The following is a 21,114-nucleotide window of genomic DNA, read 5'->3' as shown; positions in this document are numbered from 1 at the left end:
CATGCTGGAGTGCAATGGCATGATCTCAGCTCACTGCAACCTCCGCTTCCCAGGTTCAAGTGATTCTCCTGCTTCAGCCTCCCAAGTAGCTGGGATTACAGGCCCATGCCACCACGCCCGACTATTTTTTTGTTTGTTTTTGTTTTTTTACAGGGTTTCACCACATTAGCCAGGATGGTCTGGTCTCAATCTCCTGACCTTGTGATCCACCCGCCTCGGCCTCCCAAAGTGCTGGGATTATAGGCATGAGCCACCGTACCTGGTCTTTATTCCCCTTTTTGAAAAAAAAAAAAAAAAACTTGTTGGGACTTCATTTTTCTACTTTCCTAGCTAACTTCTAGAACCTCTAAGCTGGCAGAGGATGTCCTCCATTTGAGAGCATTTATTTTGGATGGACCTAACATTTCTCCTCTATGCTTGATAACACATCTTACCCCACATGATTATTCTACTTCCCTGAAATAGGGACCACTCCTCCTGACCCCATGTCATCATGCAGATATTCAGCAATGCACATTGAATGGTTTTATAATCCCATTGCAACTTCAGTCCAAGGACAATATATTTGCATATAATCTAATATTAAAGGTAGGAGACAGTATTGCAAGTTTCTCCCCAGAGGTGGGAAGGTTAGGGTGAGGATGTGGATGGGGAAGAGTGAACAGGTGCTTTACCATTCTATTCTGCTCTAAACTGGTATGACTCCCTCCAGAATATCTTTACCACTTCTTCCACCTCATTCTTTCCTCATTATCCTCATCTCCTGAACAAGATCTGTCTATAGAGAGGCAGGAGTACATATGGCCAGGATCAGACTAAGGGTTAGTATTCACAAAAAGGAGAAGCTCTTCTGTGTTTACACTTTCTCATATCAAGCACTAAATTAAATCAAAACCTGCATATTCTTTCAGAAGCCAAGTCGATTTAAGGCATAATTTGAGGTTTAGAAGTTAATATAAAATTACACTATCTCATTCCATAGTTGCTGGATATGTTCTCTTTCAGCAATAAACCACACCTTTAAAAGGGCCATCCATTTCCTTCTCCAGTGCAAACCAGTCTTGGAGGCAGTAATTCCTGGTGTCTGTTCACTTGGCTGTGTCCTCTGTGAGCTTCCCAAGAGCAGGAACTATGTCTCATATCAAGTATTTCCAGTGTGTCTACCACAACAGGGTGATGGTGTGCCAAGACAGTCATATCCTAAGCCCACAAGACTGCCCAGGAGAGCCTGAGGTGGCAGGAGCTTCCTGGCAGATGATCTTATCATTTTCTATGTGTGTCATGATGTAAAGCAGGTTAAGAAGCACTGTCCTGTATTTCTGTATCACTCTGCCTCACATAGGTCTTGGCAGGTAGAAAGCATGCAAATGTTTGCTAAATCAATGAATGGAGGTATTCCTTCGTGTAATTTTTAAACATTTAAAATATTTCTTCTCTCCTACTTTCTTAAGATTTATCTTTATATTTCCCGTTTCCCTCTAAAGAGCTGTAAGTTTTCTTTTGGGGGAGGGGAGGAATTAAATTTAGTGTTCATTTTAATACAACAGAGTAAGCAACCTTAGGAATTTCTGGAATGTGCATTTTGCCAATCACTGAATGACAAGGGCACTGAAAAATGAAGCAATTGATAAAAAATATAACACAGACTGTTTTTGGTTGGTTTGTTTTATAAGCACTGTTTCCAGTAAGTCAAGAAACCTTCTTTTTACCTATAAGCTTTTGTTTTTTTACCCATAGTTTTTTTAATGTGGTATTATTAATAGAGTTTAGTAAACTACTCCACGCCTTCCTCCCGCTACCCTGCCCCATGGGCACCCCAAGCATCCTGAGGGAAACACAAAGATTTTTGCTGACTTCTAATTGGTAACATACATTAAAACTAAAATCCAAAATGAAATTTAAAATTTTCAGTAATGTTTTGCGAGATGAAAAAAAAAATTCTCCATCCTTTTTACACTAATTTTTAGTAATGATATTAATTATTTTTCCTATAATTTGTCACAATTTAATCCAGGGATGACAAGTAAATACAAATACACAAAGTCTGTTCAATTGGTACTATTAGATGCAAGGTGTTTTGAGAAGGAGTCTCAGGCTCTACAGGAACTCAGAAGGAAACTGCCTACACAGACTGCTGCAAGGCATAAGGCCCAAGTAGTTCATTCCTGCCAACCGTAGTCTAATATGCATTCTTCCCCACAACCCAAACTTATTAGCAAGTATACTTACTATAAACATTTTGTTTATGATGCTTTGGTAATTCAAACAGTTCAAAAGCCAAACATTTTGTCATGTAAACATTCTGTTCTCAAAGTGGTTTTAAAATTGTCATTCTTGATTTACCCCCTCGCTGATCTTTTCTGTCCATTTTTAACATCTAATTTTAAAAATCCTGAAATACGTCTGTACCGTTAGGAACTAGATAAGGGGAACACAGATAAATGAACTCAAGGTATAAGAACAGTACAAACAATGCTGGTTTTCCTATGCAACAACCAAAGAGTCAAATCAAAAGAGTAAGAGGGCTTTGATTTCCATATTTCATTCTTCAATTTTGCCTTTTCAAATTGTTAATTGGACCAAATATAAGATCTGACCTATTTTCTAGGATCCATTTCCCAAAGAGCAAACTAACTGTAAAACAGAAACCTTGTTAGGTCATGCTCTTGTTGATCGACCTTGAGCTAATGATCAAAACATGAACATTAGTAAAAATGGGTGGAATGGGCATTAGACACTAGAAAGCTTCAACTCTGCCTGTCATATTATATGAGCTTGGGCACTTTCGTCCTTTATACCTCTTTCCTGGTCCATAAAAGGAGTGGTTTGATTAGATCTCTAATGTCCCTGTCCTAACTCCAAAATACATTTGTATTCTAGCTTTCTGATATCCTAACATGTCTGTGCTCTTTCAAGATTTACAGTTTAAATTATGATGATAATTATGGCAGGAACCAAAAATGAGGGTGAGAATTTATTAATCAAAGTCTATCACTTTTGCCCACAAAAAGGCAAGGGTCAGTGATCAATTAGTAAGAAAACGATCACTCAGAGTCTTAGACAATCATAGCTGGGCACAATGTCTCATGCCTGTAATCCCAGCACTTTGGGAGGCCGAGGCAGACAGATCACAAGGTCAGGAGTTCAAGACCAGCCTGGCCAACATGGCAAAACCCCGTCTCTACTAAAAATACAAAAATTAGCTGGGCATTGTAGTGTGTGCCTGTAATCCTAGCTACTTGGGAGGCTGAGGCAGGAGAATCATTTGAATCCGTGAAGCAGAAGTTGCAGTGAGCTGAGATTGCGCCATTGCACTCCAGATTGGGCAACTTAGTCTCAAAAAAAAAAAAAAAAAAAAAAAAAAAAAAGAAAAAAAAAAAAAAAAAAAAAAAAAAAAAAAAAAAAAAGAACAATCACGGCATTTTCATTATGCTATACAAAACATAAAATAAGCTTCTTGAAAAAAAATCTACTTAAAAATGTTCTAGGGGAAAGGGGAGTGAAGTGTGCTGGTTTCAGATAGATGATTAAAGAATCTCTTACAAAACAAAAGATACTGACAACTCAATTTACTTTAGCCCCACTGCCAGTTTCTTGTGGCACCCTGATGGGAGAAATCAGAAAAGCAGAACACTTTATTGAGCATCTACTAAGCACCTGATATTATTCTAGGTACTTTATTAATACTGTCTTAATTGATCCTCAAACCTCCTAAGTTACATTTTATTATTCCTTTGAGACAGGGTCTCACTCTGTTGCCTAGGCTGGAGTGTAGTGGCATGATTACAGCTCACCACAGCATCAAACTCTGGCCTCAGCTTCTCAAGTAGTTGGGACTACAGGCGTGAGCTACTACACCCAGCCTATTATTCCTATTTTAATAAAAACTGAGACTAAGGAAAACTTACGCAATTTACCAAACAGATTGGTTACTGCATAGTTCAGTGGCACAGTCGGGATTCATGGTTACTGCATAGTTTAGTGGCATAGTTGGAATTCAAACCCAAGTCTTACTACAAACCAAGCGATCCATCCTTGGGTAGGGTAATGATCATGACAGTCAAAGAAGCACACTAATTAAAACATATATTTGAATAAAAAGGCACTCTGCTTTAAGAGTTCTGAGAGCATGAATGTGCTGGCTAGTGCCTGGCAAACAGTAGGCACTCAAATATTACTTATATTTTACTTATACAAATGTTACCTTTGATATTTTACCTATACACAATACATATCAGAGATACTAAAAAACCATAAGAAGAGAAAGAGAAACCTTCTCTTCCTTCTCCCTATTGAGATGACAGAGTGGCACACAAATTAGGGACCTATCATAAATGCTTCTCTGGGTTATCTACTAACCACAGGAATATTGGTGGTAGTAATAGTAATAGTAATAATAGGATTAATATCAGCAGCCAACATTATGCATAAGCTCATTTATTCCTCACAAAACCCCAACATACAACTAGGTATGTTCAGTTATTATTCTACTTCACAGATTAAGAAACTGAAGCTTAGAGTAATTAAATAATTCCATCAATGTTAGATAAGTGGAGGCAGAAAGTGAACCCAGGCCTTCTGACTCTAGAATATGTGAGCTTAATAATCACGATGGAAAATAAAAGATTACCAATGATTTTCAAGGCTCAGCAAAAGAAACTTTACCACAGTGCTGAAACCTCATCTTATTTTGCAGTTTTAATTGTTATATTTAATATACTGAGTTGCATGTCAGTAACTGGTTAGTTTCAGTTTCTGTCGTCTCTACTTCACAGGACAATTTCTAAAAGAAAATCCTTATGATACCACTATGAAAATCAAAGTTGACAAAAATAAGCTTCCGACAAAACGAAATGAATGTTTCAGAGAGGACCCTTCTTTTGAATATACACCTGAATACTGCCTGCCATGGCAAAATAGGAAGACCTACATCAGTATATAGCTATCATGACCAGGCTTTTCATAACATTCCAGAAGCTACCACAAGCTGCACATGAACCTGCTGGTCTGTTGCTATCAGGAAAAACAACTAAATTGTAATTATGCCACAAACCAAAATAATCATTTGTGGCCATTTTTTAAAAATATCCAGATGGATGATTTAGGCCAGTGTTTCTCATACTTGAGAGTATGTCAGAATTACCTGGAGGTCTTGTTTATTTACAGAGTACTGGGTCCATCCTCACAGTCTCATTTAGTGTGAATAGGGTCTAAGAATTCACATTTGTGACAAGTTTCCAAATGACACCAGGGATTACTCTTTGAGAACCACTGAATTAAGCAATTCCATTCAACAGGTTAACTTAATTAGGTCCTTGGGGGTGTGCTTCATAGCATATATCCTGGTTGGCCAGCTATGATGCAGTCCAGCTTAAATATTCTACAGGAACTATCGTAAGATTTCCTTATGAAGAGAAGGGCTTTGCTCTCAAAACCTGAAACAGCTCTGCCTTTCAGGTTCTAAGGTCCATACCTTGGGAGAGATTATAATAAAGTTCAATTTCAACAAATAGAGAATTGCTCTTTAAGAAAAAGCATAAAGAGGTGAGTAGTTTACCATTAAGAACAAATAAAATACAAATTTGGTGCTTGAATTTTCACAACAAAATATTATCCCTGGCATCCATATACCTCATGTCTGAAGCATATAACATTTTTTTTCATTCAGCTACATAGAATATCTGCCCTTCAGGTATTTACTACTGACATGTCTTAACTGTCTCACAACTGGTCAAATGCCCTATAAGACATCTTTATCCAAGATAAACAGTAAAATCAAAGGATATGCTAATTACTCATTCCTTCAGATTCAACCTATTTATCAAGTCACATCATCAGAAAATACATACTATATTCTGGTCCCTTTTGACTTGCTTTTATAGAATTATGGCTTAACAGCATGATCTCAGATTTTAATAAGCAGAAAACATTAGTAACTGCCGTTAGTTAAACATATATGAATTTTCTTGTAAAAATCTGTCAGCAATGGAAAAATTCATTGTCTGTCAATGCCCCATGATTAGAAACCTGCAAGGCAAATTTCTCTCAAAAACGTTTCTCTCTTGTTTAAAAAGCATGCTTATTTTCATCAGAGAATGAGATCTATGTCACCCAGGTTGTGTGCTCAGAGGCAATAACTTTACTGAGCTTAAATGTTCTCATCTAAATATAACCCATGCTACCCACCACCACCACCACCAGTCTATTATTGCTCCTTTCTATACTTGAGTTAGTATGTTTTGGCATTACTAGACTGAGTCTAAAACACAAAATGTAATTAATTGAATGTAATCACATTATTAAGAACCAAAGCCAAAATTCAGCTACCCCTTGACTCATTCTATGTCTATAAAAACACACATTACTATGATCATCACTTCTCAGACTGCTACATATCTGTACCAGGCTATGGAAGTTTCTCTTTCTGGCTTAAACTTTCCCTGGTAAAGAAGGGAAGGGAAAATATTTGGGTTTGAAAGGAAAGTGTACATGTGTATGTCAGCTGCCAAAATAAATAGGAAGTCTGAAATACCAATAAAATTATCTTGAACTAAATAATATTTAAATTCACAGATCATCAAGAGTTGACTATCCAGTAAACTTTCAATATTCCACTACCAAATGACCCTCACATCCCTATACAGGCAGCAAATCCCTTTTCCCTTATGTCTCCCTAGCACCCTGACATCCATGATATTGATAAGCTCTGTATGACAGGCCACCCATTGCACCATGAGCTTCACTCATTTTCATATCCACAGCTTGTGGCATATGTGTAGCATGCTGTAAAGCCATCGCCACTGATATAGGAAGTGGCTAACATGTTCCTCCTGGCTCTGTATTGTGCATCTTATAAGAATTATATAACATTCACATATATTAGTTCCTCACAACCACCATGTGAAGACAGTACTGTCGTGTATTATCCCCATTTTAGGCAAATGAAGCTATGAGAAGTTAACTAATTGCCCTACAAAGTCACACAGTAAGTAGTAGAGTCTGACTTCAAAGCAGATGCTCAGGAAAAGTGGTTTAAGTGAAGTTTTGTTTTAGCCTAGGATTTTTGCTCTATTGACACCTGCAAGGTATGAAATCCTTCACTGTATATACATGGCCTGAATGAGGACAACGAGTGTCAGAGATTAAAGTTAAAGCAGTAATTATCTGAAGTAGGAGGAACCACATTTAACAACATCTCATATTTCTTAGCAAGTTCCCTCTTCAATCAGTACTTCTTCATTATGACTCCTGTAATGAAGGTAGAGTCCAACAGATCTTAGGTTGCCACATGTTCCCTAATAGAATTATAAACTATAACTAAATGAGTGAATGTCTTCAGTGTATTACCTCGGATCAACAGCTCCATTTGGATGCCATGTGAATTGACAAGATCTCTCCAGAAAGCCTCTGAGAACATTTTTTATTGCACCTTCACTAAATAAATCACATTCATTTTGAGCATTAAAATTCCTTAAAATGATGAACATTTCTTGTCATAACTAATTTGTATTAAAAAACCAAACGGGCATTCTAGGCTTGATTAGTCAGTTCCTGAATCAATAGACCTTTTCTTCTTCTTAACAATAGGTTCATACTAATCTCGCCTAGCAGAGAAATAATTAAAATCAATCACAAGCTTTGAGTTCAAATCACCACATACTAAGCAAGTGATCTTGATGCTGCAACATCATTGAAACTTAATTGCATCACCAAAATACCACCTCCCTTATGAAATTGTGGTGAAAAGCAAATGAGATAAGGTATGTGGGCAGCAGGAACACAATGCAAGGCAGTTGGTGAACTCATTCAATAAACATTTCTCTGCTCTATCTCTCTATGGTGCAATGAAAAACAGCATGAAACTCACATTTTAAATTAGATATTGGTTGTATCTGAAAAATTTCGTGATTCTGTGGTATTTTCTATAACCTGTTTTCATAGAGATAATAAAAGTAAGTTCAAACCTCTGACCCCAAAACTATCAGTATAAGACTTCTTTTCCCTAATAAGCTATTCAGGAGAATAGCTTATTAGGGAGAAGAATAGCTTATTAGTTCAAGGAAAGCAGAAAAACAGGTAAACAATACTAACACTTAGCCTTGAGGAAGTAAGTCATAAAGACCTCAAGTGGCTGTTAAGAGTTCCTCTTCTCCATGTCTGCTAGTTCTGAGCAGGGTCCAGAGACAGCAGGGAGAGGGGTCAAACCTAAAGCACAACCTTGATTCCTAAACTGAAGCTTATGTCTCGTAACCCTTGACATCTCTTTCTTCTCTTTCTTTTCTTTTTTCTTTTTTTGAGACAGAGATTCGCTTTGTCCACCAGGCTAGAGTGCAGTGGCACAATCTCAGCTCACTGCAACTTCCAACACCCTGGTTCAAGCGATTCTCCTGCCTCAGTCTCCCAAGTAGCTGGGATTACAGGTACGCACCAACACACCCAGCCGATTTTTTTATTTTTAGTAGAGATGGGGTTTCACCATGTTGGCCAGAATGGTCTCGATCTCCTGACCTTGTGATCCAATCGCCTCAACTTCCCAAAGTGCTGGGATTACAGGTGTGAGCCACTGCGCCCCACCAATCTGCTCCCAAATTTCTAATCCCAGCTGGTATTTTGGTGGTTTAACTGGACCTCTTATTTTTCTACATTACAGAAGGAGGAGATGAAGCCAATAGTGGTTGCCTTAGAGATTAGCAGCAGATTGAGCAGTGAAACAGGCTGAGCAGGTACAACAGAAATATGGGCCTTGCTTCAGTTTCTCACTACCCTTCTTTAAAAAAAAAAACTTGAAAAAAATTTTAATGTTTTGTCTTAAAGACTCCTTATCTTCTAGAGACACATATTGAACCATTTACAGATGAAATAATATGATATGGGGCAACTGCTTCAAAATAATATAAAAGGGGAGAGAGAGGGTTAGGCGTATAGACGAAACAGGATTCTTCAGGAGCTGATAATTGTTGAAGCCAGGTGACATACAAAGGGGAGTTCACTAGACTATTTGTCTACCATGGAATATGTTTACATTTTTCCATAATAAAAATTTAAGAAGACGTGGGTCAGGGGGTGCTTTACCAAGAGAGAAAAAAAAATACCACCAGTTGGTCACTATATTTTTCAGCAGTGCTCAAGAAAATCAGTGTGTCATCTAGCCTTAGTCCCAAGATTATTTAAGTATAGTGACTTTAAGAATTGTAGTTCATTTACTTAAGTTCAGGCCAGGTACGGTGGCTCATGGCTATAATCCCAGCAGTTCAAGAGGCCAAAGCAGCAGGGAAGATCACCTGAGGTCAACAGTTTGAGACCAGCCTGGCCAACATGGTGAATTAAAAAGTACAAAAATTAGATGGGCCTCATGGCATGTGCATGTAGTCCCAGCTATTGGAGAGGCTGGGGCATGAGAATTGCTTGAACCCAGGAGCTGGTGGTTACAGTGAACCCAGATCACGCTACTGCATGCATTCCAGTCTGAGCGACAGAATGAGACCATCTCAAAAAATCAAATTAAATTAAGTTCAAATTATCACACACCAGGTATACATGGGTTTTCACATTTTACGAAAATGTGCTATACTTTGAATAAAACTTTGACTTAATATTTGTTAGATGACTTGCTTTTTTAAAACAATAGAATCTTCTAGAAGCCAAATATAAGACTTGTCTCATTTTATCCTCAAAAATACCAGACAAAAGAAATGCGAAACTGAAGGACCTGGAAAGTGGTATGGCTTGCCTAGGTCACATAGCTAACGAGTGGCCAAGCCACATCTGGAACCCAGATCTGATTTCCATTAACTAAGATAATTTTCTAACAATATTTTCTCAGAGTATATGAACACTCCGAGTCACATTCTTATACTGAGTTTAATTTTTTTAAGGTCTCATAGACAATAAAATGGCAGCAACTATTTTACTGACTAGTACTATGATCCTACTGATTACATGCATTCCTCAAGAATACCTGGAAGAACTATTATTTAAAATGTTACATGGTGTTTTAAAATAAATACAGATTTAAAATATATAATACTGAGGAATTAATTATAATTTAGTTTAGGTCCACTAAGAAAATGATTGGAATATATCTGATAAATCTTCAGCAAAGAGAAATTGCCCAACCAACATATCCTACAATATAAAACGTGTTTGTACAGCGTATAGCTTTAAACTTGAATAATTCCATTTGTAAACATGAACGAGCACCTATAGGTAGCTGATGGGAGTTTTTCTTTGGCATGTAACAGGACTGAATTCTGCTATCCAAGTTAAAGTTTGCCTTTTGTGGTACCATTTTGTTATAGAATGTAAATAATCACATGTTATATACAAATATAAAGGTAGCTTATTTAAGCGTGTATTTATACTTGACAATTACATTTTCCAAATATTTTTCCAAAAAATTATAAATAATTTTCTAAAAATTTAAAATTTCCAATATAAGCATACATTTATAAACACATTAATGACTACGTTAATAGAAATGTTTGAAAATGATATTTATACAATGTTTTTGTTATAGCTAATCTGTTAGTTTGCCTTAAAGATTAAACAACTTATGGATTAAAATGAAACAACTGGGCTAGTTGATAATTTGTTTATAATGTTTAAGGGAAAAAATGCATGTTCAGTATTACTCAAAGATTAGCACAGGTCAAAAATACATGTTACTGACTCATTTTTATGACAGTCCTACGCCTAGTTCATAACATAGTAGGTGCTCCAATAAATGTGTGCTAAATACATTAAAATATTAAAAAAAAAAAAAAACAACTTTGATTCTAGGATAAGAGCCTAACTATACTCAATTCATATCTATGACACCCTTTCATATCTCCTACTGAAAAAAATCACAAATTCTCCATTAAAATGTAGTCTCCTTTAATGTATACAAAAGCAATCATGTGTTCTAAAGTTCTTAATAAAACAACTGTAGCCAAAATCTTTCAAAATACTGAAAGATACAGGCTGTCAATGCTAATGAAAGTTTAAGCTTTTATTTAATTAGAAAACTTCTCTTCAAGAAAAATGATAATTCTGCTAAATGTTTTATCTGTCCTTGGTTGCACCTACAGCTTATTCAATAAAGCAAGATAAGCATAACTAAAAACTGTTCAAAATATTTCATAGGAACACAAGCTAGATTTGTAACTAATTTCATGACTTTATTCAATATTAGAAAGCCATATTTTAAATTTAAAAAAAAGTTAACCTACCTAATATGGCCACACACATAAGGTACCTCACAATACCCTTCACTGTTAGGTATTATTATCTTTTTAAAATTTATTTTGTATTTTTTGTAGAGACAGGGTCTCACCATGTTGCCCAGGCCTGGTCTTGAATTCTTGGGCTCAAGTGAACCGCCCACCTCGGCCTCCCAAAGTGCTAGGATTACAAGTGTGAGACACCATGCCCGGCCAGGTATTATTATTTTGATACAGTATTGTCTTCTGGAATTTAAAAGATTTACTCAAGGTAACAGTGCTCATTAGAGTTTAGAGACAATTTTTTTAAGCTTTATATATGCATTTTATTTATTTTTAGAACAGCTTCATAGAGAATTATATTCAAATTCAGAGTCAAACTTAAGTCTGTCTGAGTCTACAGCCTATGCTTCACTCTACATTCTTGGGCTCACAAAATAGTCTTTCTCAATAATTATTCACTTTTCACCTTCAAAAATTGATTGAAAATAGTATCTACACCTTTATCTTTCTATCCACTAAGTATTTTCTGAAAACTTGAAACTCATTCTGTTTTAATCAGATAAAATGTGATGAGGAAAAAAATGGAAGAAAATCTACAATAAATTTGATTTTTAAAAAATATATTGCTCTACATTTATCATGGTAAAACATACTGTTGATTTCAGAAAGGCATCTTTGAACACTTAAACATAAAAGGAATTTTGTCACTAAAAGTTAAAATGCTCACATTATAGACTCTATGCCTTAAAGAGAAACACATTGTTCACACTATCTTACGTGTGATGAGACCAAAAAATATGACCGTGAATCATCAAGCTTATTTTCCTTCTAGCAAAATAGAGAGAAAAAATCATAAGGCAAATAAATGGAGACTGTAAAATTTAAACCTAGGCATATATTAATTTTAAAACTACGTTCCCCATTTCTTTCTTATGAACACCAACAAAGATGACTTTCAAAAACTTAAACTCATGAACTAAGTGGCATCTTTCTAGTTGCAACTAGCAACAACCACATTCATTAGGCTTGCAATAAACAGGTTTTTCCTGAAAGATGTAGGAACAATCTGCTGATCATATTCCATGGCTTCTCTGAAGATAAAAAAATAAAAATAAAAAAAACTCTACTCTGGAATTAGTTTTAAATTCATCAGAAAAACTATCTCACCTAGTTAAAAAGTTGTCTACAAAGAGGAAGAAATTTGTATCTGACAGGCTTTTCCCAAGATTTTTCCAATATATCAATTCTGCTAGAGCTAGAACCACCCGACCCATAATTTACAGTTAAAAAATTGGTTTCTCCCCTTTTAAATAAAAGAAAATATTTCCTATGCAAAGTTCCCTCTTGGATGAATATACTGTATCAAGAAACAAGAAAATGTAATAAGGTTGCGTATTAAACAATTTTAATAATTCACCATGACTTTCAGAACTGAAGCACTGCAGCAATGTTCTGTTTACAAATATAATATGCAGTAGATAATTATGAGGATCTATACACTTGTTTCCCCATCAAACAAGTTTTAGGATGGTCTTGCGACATACAGATTTTGTCTTTTCCTTACTTCCTGACTCTTAGCTAATGAAAGTAGCAACATAATTGAGCTGTAGTTAAGAGGGTGTCTGCACATAAACTAAGCAATTCTCCTTTACCTTCCTGTAAGGACAGAAGATCTAGGCACTCCTCCAAAGAAATGCTATACTCAAATATAATTATTGGCAGGTGCCCTAAAACATATCTGGTTTGGATGTCAGAATTCAAAGATGTGTTTGGTAGGACAGATAGGATTTTTTTCTCCCCTTACTGTAAGGGTCAAATCATGCCTGTAGTAACATGAATATGGACCTTGTTTCTTCATTTTGAAACTGGGACAATAAAATCAAATGCCACAGGGCTGAGAAATCCTACATAGAAAGCGAAATAACATATTTGAAAGCACCTAGTCCCGTGCCTGGTATATAATATATACTCAAAATTTAAAACAAAAGCATTGACTTAAACATTATCTAAATTTAACATTTAAAGTTGATAAGTATACTCAATTATTTTCCATTTTTAATACTCAATCTATAATCAGCTTTTGGTCATCACGAATCACTGTAAAATTTTTCCTCTCATCTTACATGCTTCTGGGAGGCACTTTGCCTCCCTACCGACCCCACCTATACCCACTATCCCCCTGCCACATAATCACTATGTGAAGAGGCACTGTAGTATAATGGTTAAGAGCCAAATCTTGTCTGTGAATAAAAATAATAATTTCTGCCTCATAGGATTGTTGAATGAATTAAATGAATCAACACACACAAAACATTTAGAACACAGGAGGCAAGCTAGATATTTTTTCTTTTTTTTTGAGACAGAGTCTCACTCTGTTCCCCAGGCTGAGGTGCAGTGGCATGATCTCAGCTCACTGCAACCTCCACCTCCAGAGATCAAGTAATTCCCCTGCCTCAGCCTCCCGAGTAGCTGGGCTTACAGGCACCTGCCACCACACCCGGCTAATTTTTGTATTTTTAGTAGAGATAGGGTTTCACCATGTTGGCCAGGCTGGTCTCAAACTCCTGACCTCAAGTGATCCGCCCGCCTTAGCCTCCCAAAGTGCTGGGATTACAGGCATGAGCCACCGCACCCGGCTGCATGTTAGCTATTATTAAATGCATATTACTTTAGCTGTGTCTGAAAACAGGATTTTGGCCAGACACGGTGGCTCATACCTGTAATTTCAGCACTTTGGTAGGTTGAAGTGAGAGGACTGCTTGAGCCCAGGAGTTCAAGATCAGCCTGGGCAACATGGTGAAGCCCTGCCTCTACAAAAAAATGCAAAAATTAGCTGGGCAGAGTAGTGTGTGCCTGTAGTCCCAGCTACTGGGGAGGCTGAGGTGGGAGGATCTCTTGAGCCCCGGGAGGTCAAGGCTGCAATGAGCTGTGAATGTCCCACAGCACTCCAGCCTGAGTGACAAAGTAAGACCCTGTCTCAAAAAAACAAACAAAAAACAGGATTTGAGGGGTGCCATCTGAATTCACGTAATGAAGCTTTAAGCTAAACAAAAATAACTTCGAAATAAATTTTAATATACAAAAATACCCACAAATAAAATGCCTTCCCCTATCAGTTATTTGGGGGGAGGGAGTTATGAATGTAAAAGGTTATTAATTTTAATTCACTATATATACCCAAGCCTGCAGTAAACAGATGTAAAAATCATTCTGGTTCATTTCAAATTAAAATAAACACTACTTAGTATCAGTTACACGTCAGGTAAATTATTTCCTTTTAATATAACAACAACGTGCTGGCCTTTTATAGAACACCAATATTATAATATAACTATGCAAGCACTATCCTTTAACGTCTGTGGTAAGTTTTAAGATCTCTCTATCACACTAAGGAACTCTTTATTTTTTTTCCCTATGATAAATATTGCAGAAGAAAGAAATTCTTTATAATAGTAATTAAATTGAAGTGCTAATATCTATAAAATTTCTTTCCTAAAATTAATAGTGTTAAAGTTATAAATTATTTATTTATTTTTTTGAGATGGGGGTCACACTATGTTGCTCAGGTTGGTCTCAAACTCCTGGGCTCATGTAATTCTCTTGCCTCAGCCTCCCAAGTAGCTGGGATTACAGGCACATGCCTGCATGTTATAAATTTAAATAAGACAAATTTAACCAAGTTACTTATACCAACTTAAAGTGATACTTTTTGCCAAAAAAAACTAATTCACAAGAACTATTGGTTTTTAAAAATAAGAAGAACTCCATTCACTTAAGTAAGAATCACAGTAGTCAGTTTATTTGCTTCTTTAGACTTTCTCAAAACCCAATTAGGAGTTTCTTGTCGTAGAGATTTTTTTCAAATCACTTATTTCTCCTGTGACTTTCAGATCACCCCACTGCTAGCTTTCTCTCCTCGCACATGTGTGCGTGCACTCTCTCTCTCACATACACACAGCTACAAATGATGGGGATGGGGAGCAGAAATAACAATTTACTTTTGAATCTTACCATATTTGAGAGCAAGGTACACTGACCAATCCTTTTGCCATAATCAATATAAAAGACAACAATTCTAAGGGAAGAGTTACTTTCTAACAGTATGTTTTGGTATCAATCTTAATCTAACTATTATTTCATAAATCACCTTAATTTCCAAAGAAACTGTTCAAAAAGATTTCACACATTACATACGCTCTATTAGGACGACAGAAAAAATATTAATGTGCATATATGTATATTTTATTCATTGTTTGAACTTTTCATTTTTCCTAAAGCAATCTTTATCAAAAGTCAGCAAGCTGAGAATGGGAACCAAATCGTGAGGCCACATAAATTCATTCTGCCAGTGTATAGCAGCAAAATAAGAAAAAAAGATGTATTCAGTTCTGAGCCAAATCTTAATCCCATAACCCAATAATCTAATTATCCAATAATCAAAACTTATCTTTGCATTAAATTTTCTTTAAATTTATGTTCCAAGGAATATCAAAAGCAACTTTTTAAAAATAGACTTCATGAGATTGTCAAGGTCTTAAAAACAGCCTTTTTACCTGACCACTAAAGCACAGTAATTGATCTTTGGTTTTAACAACCGAAACCCTTTAAAGCAAATGCCAACAGCTTTCTGATAGGCAAAAAAAAAAAAATCATTTTTAAAAGTTGAAAACTAAATGTAACCACATATTTTATGATGTACTGCACTTGAATCCTTAGGGAAGGGATATATAACTCCTCAAATGACATAGGGTTCTTTTAGCAAACTTCCCCTCCTTCTCAGCCAATTACTAATTAAAATAAATAATTCTGCTAGTGCTAACAGTGCAACGATGCGACGATTCTGTAATCTCTTCTAGCCTTTTCGGAAATATTTCTAAAACAATCCTCTAGCTGTAGCACATGTGTATGTGCACACACATATGTATACATATTTTCAATCCTTGAGTTTTTTTTTTAACTTAGAATTTGTACTCTGACTAGCTATGTACCCTTGAGTAAGTTATTACATATTTTTCATATTCAATTTCTGCATCTGTAAAATGGGGACAATAAAAGAACTCACGCTGCGAGGCTGTTGAGAAAACTAGATTCAATGCTACATTCTTAATCCCTATAAATTTCCTAAACACACATATATAATCATACCCTTAAAGTATACACATTTAGTGAAGCATCTGACGTTGAAGCACCTATGAAATTCCCTTTATCTTGTTTGTATTAACCAAACTTGCTGCTCATTAATTCAAAAATATCAATGACTCTTGCCAAAATAAGGACATACTGGTAGCCAGAAAGACAAATGAGCTTTGCCTGGATCTATTTTTAGGAATGGTTTAATTATCTACACCTCCAGTGTTAACATTGGAAAATAAACAAATGGGTGAAAGGCATAAAGAGTCACTCCGAGACTAACAGTTTCATAGTGTTCAAAAATAAATGGGGATGAAGAAAACATTTAGATCATTTCTCTCACTGGTTAGTCCTTACTGATGAAAGGTAGGCCGAAATCTGCAGAAGTTTAAGAGGAATTGCCAAACCCATCAATTCAGACTGTTCAGACCGACAAGGCTCAGAGAGTTTCAGGTTTAAAATGCAACCAACCAGTGAGAAAACTGCAATTCAATAGCGGGTTTTCAGTAAATCACTACCTTATAGTGTCAAAAGAAATTTCTTTAGTTATATAGTTACTTCAGAAAACACTGATTAGTTTCTGCAATGAAATATATTTATATCTATATAATATTTATTCTCACCTAAGTAACTAGGGAAAAACTGACCATGATTCTCATGTCAGGCAAGAAAGGTATCATAGTCAATAATTATTACATCACCAGCTACCAAGTATTCATAATTATCTATGACAAGATTAAGGCTACAGTCTAGAAAACTGCCAGAGAAACAGCTGAATATTTTGTTTCAGTTACACTCCTGCTAAATAAAGTCTGGATATTGATTCATTTTCTATCTAAGAAAAGCTCCGACGTGAATACGGGCACTTCAAACTCTAGTTACACAGATATTACACCATGCTATTTCCTTATTCATCCTAATCTATTAATGGAACATAATCTTACCGGAAAAGGAAAAATGTTGTCAGCCCTGTTCAAGCTATCTTCCATCCAGGATTTAGGTGCAAAGGCAGAGCTGGGGCGAGCATACTTCTGGAGCTGAATATGATTGCTTGCAAAATTTTTCTTCAAAGGCGAGATGGAGTTCAGGGGCGTTATTCCACCATTTAGCCCTCTGCGGTGATCTCGGCCTTGGGAACCTCCCCAGCCACCATATCCACCACCGCCCGGGCTCCAGGAAGAGGAGGGTGTTGGTGACGGACTCTGGTAGCTGCTCCATGGAGAGGGGGGTTTGTTAAGATTATTCGCCAAATGAGGCAGCTGGTTAAAAGCAGCATTTCTATGTGTGAAGGGTGGGGGATGGGGACTGGCAGGAGACCTCCTTTGCTGCTGATGCTGGCTGTGATGATGCTGGAAATGAGGGTGATGTGGGTGGTGCTGTGAGAGAGGCCCGATCTGAGGAGAGAAGCTGCCTCCAAAGCCAGGGCTGACATGATGGGGAAAATTTTGAAACAACAGAGCACCGTTATTAGCCGAAGCAGCAGGGACCCCTCCCTGGTGAAAGAAACTTGCATCTTCATTGATTATTGTAGAGGAGGAAGGCGCTATCGCTGCTGACCAGTTACTGAAACCAGTAAGAGACGATGCACTAGATGTCAAGGGTTGGGTCGAAGTACCTAGCCCAGTGGCTTCTTGATAATCAAACCCTGTCAACACTGGAGATTCGATTCTTATTTTCTCCTTCCCATTGCCATTTTCCGAAGAACTGTCCCCTTGATTTTCTTCTGATTTTGCCTTCTCGGTTTCAGGCAGTATTCCAGCTTCCTGACCTGGACTTGGGGAAAGCTGCTGCTTTTCTAAAGGGTCTTGCTGTTCCTGTTGCTGACTTTTTGCTTTTTCTGACCCCAAGATCTCATCCTGAATGTTATGGGTAGCTGGAGCAGGAAAAAGCCAAGCTGACCCAGCACTGCTGCCATTGGCAGCTGTGTTATTATTTATAAAAGCAGCAGGGCTGGGGGTGGCATTTTGGTGATGGTGTGGAGGCTGCAGATGTGGATGGAATCTGACTGGAAAAGCAGATTTATTCCCAGTATTGCTTTGCACTAGCACTCCAAACCCGTAATCCCCCATTTATTATTTTTAGGAGCAGAATCTCACAATAAAAAATGACAACCTGATGTCTCACGCCTTTTTTTCCTCTACCCAAAATTTAAGTTGTTTGCTTGCTTACTTGAAATGTCTTATTTATAGCTAGCTCAAAGATCGCAGCTTATCACCTTAAATTGTTCTGATTTGGAATTCTGGTCTCTGAAAGAAAAAAAACAACTCTAAAAAAATCTCTTAGAACATTGACATGGATCTAATTGGGCTTATTTTTAGGAGGGAATAAAAACAAAGAGGGTAAAAATCAAGTCTTTGGTTAGTAAAATAGGCGCTTTCTTTTTCCAAAGGAAAATGTACATGAATGACAAAAACAGAGCTTCTCAAGCATCTATGGATGTAGAAGAATAAGCCTTGCACGGAGTAAAAATATAGATATATATAATTTAACAATCACATATGGTTTTCCTCAGCAGTTTAGATTCACTCACATAAAAATTAGAATAGGTTTAAGAGGGGAATACGTTCTTTTCTTGGCAGCTTGGTTAAAAAAAATCAGGAATAATTTAAGAACATTATATATTATATATTTATATATATAGATTATATTAGGTTATCTGGGGTGGGAAGTGAATTCCTGGTTTCGGGAGAGGAAATCAGCATTGACTAATGGAAAGATGATTGCAGGGAGGTTTCTGCTGTTCCTGGTCCTGTTTTCTGCTCTTTCGCAGGGTGCAGTTTTGGCCTCTGGGGCTGTTCCTGAGGCTTCGGGTGCAGATCTTGCTGCGGTCGCTGTTCCTGGGCTCCCCCCGGCTTCCTCTCCCCCATGAAAGGGGTTGGAAACACCCGTTTCTCCCTCTTGGGGGGTCGCGATCAGAAGGGATTAGCAAGACTCGACGAGGGTGAGCTGGCGGCCCGGGGGTGCGGGGACCGAGGGAGCGACCTGGAAGGTCCTGCGGTTTCTGCCTCTTCCCCTCTCTGCGGCTCCGGGGTTTTTTTCCCTCATGGGACCCAGGGGTGGTTTGTTCAGTTCCCTCAGTTCGATTCTCCGCAGAGAGGGAAAAAAGAGAAAAAAAAGGAAAAACCCACTACCGTAATTATTTTAAAGGAGAAGGGCCTCCCCCCTCGGCTTTCTCTCTCTTTTCCCCTAGATTTTTTTTAAAACTATAATTTAGAAGGCTTTTGTTTCTCCTCACGGTTGCTGGGCCGTCGCCGCCGTCGCCGCTTTACCCTGGTCCCACAGTCCCCGCTGTCGTTGCTGAGGGTTCCGCCTGGCTCTTCTTTTTCTTTCCTTCTTCCTCCTCTTCCTCCTCTGTTGTCGCCGCTGCTGCTGCTGCCGCCGCCGCCGCCGCCACTGCCTCCCGGTGCCCGGGTCCCGCAGCCGCGGCTGAGTCCTTCTCCTCAGGACCGAGCCGAGTGAAATGACAACCAGCTGGAAAGACCCAGAGACACTTCCGGTTCGAAGAGGGGGGGTGGGGTAGCGCGCATGCCCCACCTACCGGCCGGAAGGCCAATCGTCTGTTAGAACCTCAGACAAGACCACGCCCCCTCGTTTCAGGGCTACTCCCAAGAAGGTCGAAAAGTTACCTCCAGAGACGCCTCTTCCGTCTGCGCCTCGCCCAGTGAGGCCGGGCGCCTGGAACCCGCTTCCCCCACTCAGAGTGAGCCCAGTAGGTCGCCCACTTCCCCCACTCAGAGTGAGCCCAGCAGGTCGCCATCTTTTGTGTGGGAAAGGGACTCCTTCGATATTTCTCTTCCCTCTCTGGCTTTGCAGGAGGAGAAATGGGGACGCGTCGAAGAGAATGGATTCCTTGCTCACGAAGGCATTGGGTCAAGGTGTTGGAGATCGAAGTGGCGGCCCGTGAAACCGCGGATGAATGTGAAGAGTGCCCACAGTAAAGGTGGTGCTGCAAGCGTCACGTGCTCTGGCCCGAGCTCCGCCCCAGAGGGATCTGGAAGGGGAGGCGGGTCTTCCCAGCAGCTGTGCGGTGCCTAGAACTGCGTTTGCCCTTGCCCGTCTTGTAGACCTCACGAGGGACTCTCCCTTAACCTTCCGTTCAATCACCCGCACCTTCCATTCTCCCATTCTGCTAGACTCGCATCTGGTGCAGTCTTCCAGGCACAGAGATGCAGCTGACGTGTCTGTGGCTAAGCCCCCGTATTATCCCAATCTAGTCCACCTTACCTGCAATACCAGAGGGAAAATTCCAAAACTAAAGTTTTATCTTGACCCTCCATGCTCCGATGTCTTCTATGGTTGCCCATTATTTTGAGGATAAAGGCCAAACTTCTTAGCGTGGTATTCGAGCCTTTCTACCTTGTGGGTAATATATCTGACTGCTTCATCCCCTTCCAAACACGCTCTCAATGCCTTTTTACATGCCTTTTCCACTCTTCTCCTTTGGTAAATTCCTATATAGTTTTAGGAATCAGTTCAAATGCCACCAACAGTATCTTCTGAATTCTTTCTTATAAGCATCTACGGCCTTGTGTACATTTCGTGCTTGTTTCTCACACTATAGTGTGATGGTTTATGTCTTCCAAACCTATGCTGGAATCTTTGAGAAGCAGACGTTGTAGTTAGGAGACATCAGTGACTGAATCCTGAAAACGAGAATGAACAAACCAACAACAATGAAGTCTTCCCTGAGTGACAGTCCCCCACCCCACAGCCACCCCTCTCACCCATCACTCCCCTCCACCCCTCACCTCTGTTTCCAAGTCTGAATTAATTATTTCCT

The 21,114-nt window shown here is 38.3% G+C and overlaps 1 protein-coding gene across 4 annotated transcripts in view; it reads right to left on the bottom strand.

The window, feature by feature from the left end:
* The window catches only part of CPEB4 (cytoplasmic polyadenylation element binding protein 4), a 79,173-nt gene extending 59,323 nt beyond the window's left edge, over positions 1-19,850 (bottom strand). For all 4 annotated transcript variants that reach the window (XM_017535099.1, XM_017535100.1, XM_017535101.2 and 1 more), the window contains exon 1: positions 17,279-19,850. In XM_017535099.1, the coding sequence (XP_017390588.1) occupies positions 17,279-18,403 (1,125 nt within the window). In that variant the 5' untranslated portion in view covers positions 18,404-19,850. The remainder of the gene's footprint in view (positions 1-17,278) is intronic.
* Positions 19,851-21,114: the final 1,264 nt, after the last annotated feature.

This window comes from Cebus imitator, unplaced genomic scaffold, assembly GCF_001604975.1.
Source record: "Cebus imitator isolate Cc_AM_T3 unplaced genomic scaffold, Cebus_imitator-1.0 Scaffold91, whole genome shotgun sequence".
Classification (NCBI taxonomy): domain Eukaryota; kingdom Metazoa; phylum Chordata; class Mammalia; order Primates; family Cebidae; genus Cebus; species Cebus imitator.
The sequence above is the reverse complement of the archived record's forward strand: the minus strand, read 5'-3'. Positions and strand labels throughout refer to the sequence as shown.